The sequence below is a fragment of the Vitis vinifera genome, chromosome 10 (assembly GCF_030704535.1).
Source record: "Vitis vinifera cultivar Pinot Noir 40024 chromosome 10, ASM3070453v1".
Taxonomy (NCBI): domain Eukaryota; kingdom Viridiplantae; phylum Streptophyta; class Magnoliopsida; order Vitales; family Vitaceae; genus Vitis; species Vitis vinifera.
In genome coordinates this window covers 15258442-15264887 of record NC_081814.1, presented here as the reverse complement: position 1 = coordinate 15264887, position 6446 = coordinate 15258442, and the positions used below count along the sequence as shown (strand labels likewise).

Here is a 6446-nt window from a genome sequence, read left to right as displayed (position 1 = left end):
TTTTGTGCTAGTTTCGTCCCCTATCTCATATTTTTTATGAGTTGTAAGTTGTTGATCTACTTACCATGGCACATGCAACCAATCGATTTCAATTTTTTGTGTCCAAACTCTAGACGTTCAGTTTTGAACCATCTTGAGTTTAAGGGGGATGTTGAAATATATTAGACAAGATTTTTCATGGGCATAAATTATGGGATTGAGCATTGTCTCACTACTACAAAAATAGTTTATGGTGTCACTATTTACGATGTCACTTTTAAAATAATGACACCATAGGGTTTTTAATTAATAAAGGTGACACATCATATAAAAAATCTTCAATTGAGGTAGTTAGATGATATTAATTTTATATTTATAGTGTCATTTTTTGGGAAATGACATCATATAAAATAAATTTTTTTAAGTATTATAACTTAATGAGCCCACTTTTAGAATTAATAATGATGGATACTATATAAAAATCCCATTGTTTCCATATCTCACCCACAATCCAAAAAATCTCAATATATAAATCCTATATATAAAATCATGATCTTCTTCAACCTTTTCTCTCACCCATCCATAGTCAACACGCTCAAAACCGACATTCTTCACTTTGTGGACTCCCAGGTAACCCAAAATCTCTTGGATTTATCATTTTTTTTCTTTTATTAATGCCATTATATTAATTGTTTCAACATCTTTGTATTATGGTTTTTGTGAATTGTGTTTTCTTGAGTTGTAGGGAAGAAAAATTTAGGTTTAATCTTCTAGCATGGAAGAAAAAACTATAGATTAATTGATTTTTTTAATCTAAACCAAACACATGATCAAGTCCTTAAAAAAAATGAAAAACAGGAAAAAAATGAATGATTTTTAATATGTATTTGTGTGAGAATGACAAGTATAGAATTTTTTTAAGATATACTATCACATAATCTTCATCCTTTCTAAAAAACGAGAGAGGAAAAAAAAAAGAATGATTTTTCTGTTTGTATCTAAGTGGGAATGAGATATAGAATTTCGTTGAGAGTATCCAACCCCAAAAGGACCAATCCGGGAAGGCATGTGTGGTATTGACGGGAGATGATAAGATGAAAATCATAACCATAGCCATGTTCTCTCTGTGTCTTTCTATCATCTTCAATTAATTAATGGGCATAGATATTTTATTTAGTTTTTATATTTAGTTTATTTATAGTTTATTTAGTTTCTAAAATCCAATTAGTTAGATATTTTATTTGATTTTGTTTTTATATTTAAGTATTTGAGTTTTGGAAAGTTTTTATATTTTGTTAATAGAAATAGAAATTTTTATATTTTTTATTATTAGGAATTTCTATTTTGTTAAATTGTAAGTATCTATCTCAATAAGAGATTATTAATATTCAAATGAAAGTGACGAAAGAGAGTAAATATTTTAATGCTCAATTATATTTTAATGTTATTTTTTTTTTTTACATAAGGGTTTATTTATGTTTTCAATTTTGAAGTTCCCTTTCCAAGTCCAGCAACAAAAGTAGTGTCCAACCTTAAAATGGGCATGTGTGGTATTGACGGGAGATGATAAGATGGAAATCATAACCATAGCCATGTTCTCTGTGTGTCTTTCTATCATCTTCAATTAATTCATGGGCATAGATATTTTATTTAGTTTTTATATTTAGTTTATTTATAGTTTATTTAGTTTCTAAAATCCAATTAGCTAGATATTTTATTTGATTTTATTTTTATATTTAAGTAGTTGAGTTTTGGAAAGTTTTTATATTTTGTTAATAGAAATAGAAATTTTATATTTTTTATTATTAGGAATTTCTATTTTGTTAAATTGTAAGTATCTATTTCAATAAGAGATTATTAATATTCAAATGAAAGTGATGAAAGAGAGTAAATATTTTAATGCTCAATTATATTTTAATGTTATTTTTTTTACATAAGGGTTTATTTATGTTTTCAATTTTGAAGTTCCCTTTCCAAGTCCAGCAACAAAAGTAGTGTCCAATCTTAAAATGGGCATGTGTGGTATTGACAGGAAATGATAAGATGGAAATCATAACCATAGTCATGTTCTCTCTGTGTCTTTCTATCCTCTTCAATTAATTCATGGGCATAGATATTTTATTTAGTTTTTATATTTAGTTTATTTATAGTTTATTTAGTTTCTAAAATCCAATTAGCTAGATATTTTATTTGATTTTTTTTTTATATTTAAGTAGTTGAGTTTTGGAAAGTTTTTATATTTTGTTAATAGAAATAGATATGAGGACTTAAAGGGTTTATATTTAGGTAGTGCTTGAGCCAAGGAAAATGATAGTCCACTATCATGACCCTATGCATCACAAACCATGTGAGGACTTAAAGGATATCGTAAACATGTAAGTTCTTCCTATTATTTTTCATAGTATTATTTTTAAATAAAAAAAAAATACATTCACCTCAAACATTTTTTTTTTTATATATATATATTAAAACATATAACATTTACCTATTTTAAAAATGTACCCATTGAACTTATTTACATAGGGCTCTTCGAATATATGCAAAGAAAACATCTAAGAGGGAGCCATCTTAGCAACTAGTGCAGGTGACATCCAAAAATTTTTCTTTACACATTAGCTTATGCATTTGCACCATTTATATATGTGAATACTAATGTTATTTTATAATTGATCGATTAGTGTCCAAGACAAGAAGGAGGGTTCGAATGTGGTTACTTTGTTATGAGATTCATTAAAGAGATAATTTTTTATCCTACAATTATTGCTTCAAAGGTATTACTTATTTAATGAATTGTACATAGTTTTAGGCTTCCAAATGTTATGCATTTTAATGTTATTTTCTTATTTGATTTCAGTTTGGTAATAAAAAAAAACATATTCTCAAGTAGAATTCGATGAAATTAGAGGAGAATGGGCTACTTTTGTGCTACAACTAATCATGAATCATGTTGATGCATCATGATCACCATGCATGGTGAGTCCCTTAGCTACTACATGAGTTTTTCCATAGGTATTGTATAGTAATGCTTATTCTTTGAATAATGTTTCTATTTGAAAAAAAAAATTAATTCTTAGATTTGTTCATTTATGATAACATAGATCCATGTTTATTTTCTTCAATAAAAATCTCTAAAACTCATTAAATTTTGAAATGCAGGTATACACTCTTGGGAGGGTGAAATGGAGAATAAAAAGAAAGAAGGCAACAAGATTTTGGGTTTTTAAATGCAACTCTTATGTCATACGTTGTAGGACATAAACGTTACTTTAATTGCAACTGAGAAATTTAGATTTTTAGATGGGACTTCTATGTCATTTTATGGTTAGCCGGTTTTATGCTTATGAAATGGAGGTATACATGAATCTTGGGATCTTTAACATTTCTAAATCATGTTTTGGTATGTATTCACTCTTCTTTTTTAGTTTTGATGGGTTTGATATGTTGGACGTTCTATCCTTTTATGAACATTTGATATACAAATATTATTAGATGATCAATGTATTATGAGTTATTCCAGAAACATTACAGAAAAATGAGTTAAATATAATATGATTGTTATATTTATGGACAAAATATAAACAGGTTAATCTTATTAATTCATAAGCATTACAAAAATCAACAACTAAAACCAATCATATATTCCACAATAATTTACAATGATGTGATACCATAACTCAAAGGTGATGCATTTAATGTGACATCATAACTCAAAGATGATGTATTTAATGTGACACCCTATCATCACTAGAAATATATGGTGTCACTTCTGAATGGGTCACCATTTATCTACTTTGGTGTCACTTCCAAATACGTCACCAATCGGTACCCTCTATGGTGTTAGTGGAGAAGGTGACGCTATGTTGTAGTGACACCTTATGTTTATGGTGACTCGTTATAAATGTCACCATATACCTTTTTCCTTGTAGTGTCTATTAGTTGCATATATTTTTTTATTTGTACAATTTTCCTTTTTACCTTCTTGATTTATTTCCTATGCTCTAGAATTTTTCTTGTACCTCTATATATTAGATGTACTCCTCTCAAAGATGAATAAGATATTGAGGTCAGTTTTTTCTCAAAGCTTATCAAAATCAAACATATGATAGAATTTGCCTTATTCATTTAAATGTCTCTCTGGGTCTTATTTGTTTATACTGGGTCTCATGTTTTGTATTTAGCTGCATTTTTTTTTATTCATGCTTCATTTATTTATATTTTTATCCAATGGTTCAAAATTTTCCTTTTGCATATCAATACTTAGATTTGGCGAGTCAATATTTTTATAATAATAATTGTAAGCACTTTCTTTGCATTAAGGAGGACAAATCAATGGGTTTTGAACCTATGGCCCTGAATGATATAATTCACCCCAAATAAGTTGTAAATACAGCGACATATATGAATTTTCGGATACCACAGCTGCTTTACATAACAATGTGTTCTTATTTTGTACCATGAAAGAAAAAATGAAGCATGCAGATCTGCAGTGATGAAACACAGCTCTCCACTTATTATTTCTTTTCTATACCATGTATTGAAGCAATCAGAAAGGTATTGTCTAGAGACAGAAATCTAGTAACCATTTAATAGGGAAGAGTTGGGATGCTTTGTTCATTTCTGAAGAAGTTACCAGGATCAACCTTGGTCTTAATCCGCACCAGCCTGTTGAAATTCTTCTTGAAATACTTGATCCCATAAACTCTTCCTTCCAAGTAGCTGTTCTTACCGTTGTGGTTGATACCCAAGTCCAGATCCCTATAGTTGAGAAACGCCTCTCTGGGGAACTTGGAAACAAAGGGAGTCATGTAACTGTAGAGCTGTCGGGTCAAGTTTATGTATCGTTCGGCCGCCTCACTCCCTTCCTCATCCCAGTTTGTGGCGTACTGGATTTTGCACAGGTTCCCTGCGCGGTGTGGAAAAGGAGTTGCAGACGGGGAAATCTCAGCCATCTTTCCACCGTAAGGGTTGAAGGTCAGAGCTGGCGTCTGTAGCTCGATCATTTTCTTCCATATCCCCTCCAAACCAGCCTTTGGAATTGGTTCCTTCAGATAGTCTGATTTTCTCTTCAAGTGGGTGAGTACTTGAGGGTTTCGATCAAGCAAAGCCTCAACAGGAGTTCCAATGGCAAAGTTTGTCCAGAAGAGGACAGACTCTACCCAACTCATCTCAGTGCAGTCTGAGCTCTGCAACCCCAACTCGGGTAAGCTCGTGTTCATGATGGAGAGAAGTCTTTCAGAACTTCCAAGGAACAAGGAGAGGAATGTAGCTCTTACTGTCTTCTCTCCACTCCGGCTGCTATTCACCACATCCATGGTTAGTCTGATGAATAGATCGTCATCAACCTTATCTGCAACTTGCTGCCACTGATACACAATGTTTGTTGTATTCTGTTCCAAGGTCCTTGCAACTCGGAAAACAGTTACTGTAGCTGGAACTTGGACAAGCTTGATTTTATAAGAAACAATGACGCCATAGCTAGCTCCACCTCCTCCTCTAATGGCCCAAAACAAGTCTTCCCCCATTGATTTTCGGTTGAGAAGTCGGCCATTAACATCAACCAACTCTGCATCCACAATGTTATCAACAGACAGCCCGTACTTTCTCATCATATTACCATAACCGCCACCACTGAAGTGGCCACCAGCACCAACCGTAGGACATACACCAGCAGGAAAGCCATGAGTCTTGCTTTTCTCGGCAATCCTATAGTAAATTTCACCAAGAGTTGCTCCGGCCTGAACCCAAGCACTCTCATCTTCTATATCCACACTAATGGATCGAAGATTGAACATATCAAGGATGAAGAATGGGACATCGGATACATAAGACACGCCCTCGTAGTCATGGCCACCGCTTCGAATTTTCATCTGCAAGCCATGCTTCTTAGAGCAAATAATGGCAGCTTTTATGTGAGACTCATGGGTGGCGGTGATGATAAGGCGCGGTTTAAGGGTTGCAGATGTATTGAATCGGAGGTTTCTAATGTATGACTCTAAAACAGACGAATATGAAGAGTTATCAGGAGTGTATAGTACTGCAGAAATGGGATGAGAAGACTGAGAACGGGTAGAAAGGCATTGGAGAAAAGCTCCATGAACAGAATCCGAAGCTGCCCATGAAAGAGATAGCAAAAGAATGATTGAAAGCAATGAAAGCATTGAAGAGCTTGAAGTTCCCATTTCTGGTTTCCTCTTCTGTGTGCAAGAGAGTATTGAGATGGTACTACAAGATCCTAGTTCGGATTGGAATTTATATATAATAAAAGAAGAGGTAAGAAGACAATACAAGTCACCTCCCAATTTGACCATGGAAATTCAAAGCAGGAATTGGTGAATGGAACTCAATCTGCGTTTGACATTCTGTAATTGCATTATCATATGAAAGGATCCTTTGTTTATTTTACTTTTACACGATCCATGAACTCATTGTGGAGCTCTTGGCAATGTCTTCATCTCCTGTACGACCAT

General features: G+C 32.6%; 1 protein-coding gene and 1 long non-coding RNA gene across 2 annotated transcripts; one reads left to right on the top strand and one right to left on the bottom strand.

The window, feature by feature from the left end:
- The first annotated feature begins 2524 nt into the window (after positions 1 to 2524).
- On the top strand, positions 2525 to 3379 carry LOC132254510 (uncharacterized). Its single transcript, XR_009466808.1, has 2 exons — positions 2525 to 2952; positions 3136 to 3379. It is a non-coding gene; the product is annotated as an uncharacterized LOC132254510 (long non-coding RNA).
- A 930-nt stretch (positions 3380 to 4309) lies between these two features.
- LOC100252519 (berberine bridge enzyme-like 8) lies at positions 4310 to 6197 on the bottom strand. The gene has a single exon (XM_002269426.4). The coding sequence runs from the start codon at positions 6156 to 6158 to the stop codon at positions 4563 to 4565; it is 1596 nt and encodes a 531-aa protein (XP_002269462.1). The 5' UTR covers positions 6159 to 6197; the 3' UTR covers positions 4310 to 4562.
- Between the last annotated feature and the right edge of the window lie 249 nt (positions 6198 to 6446).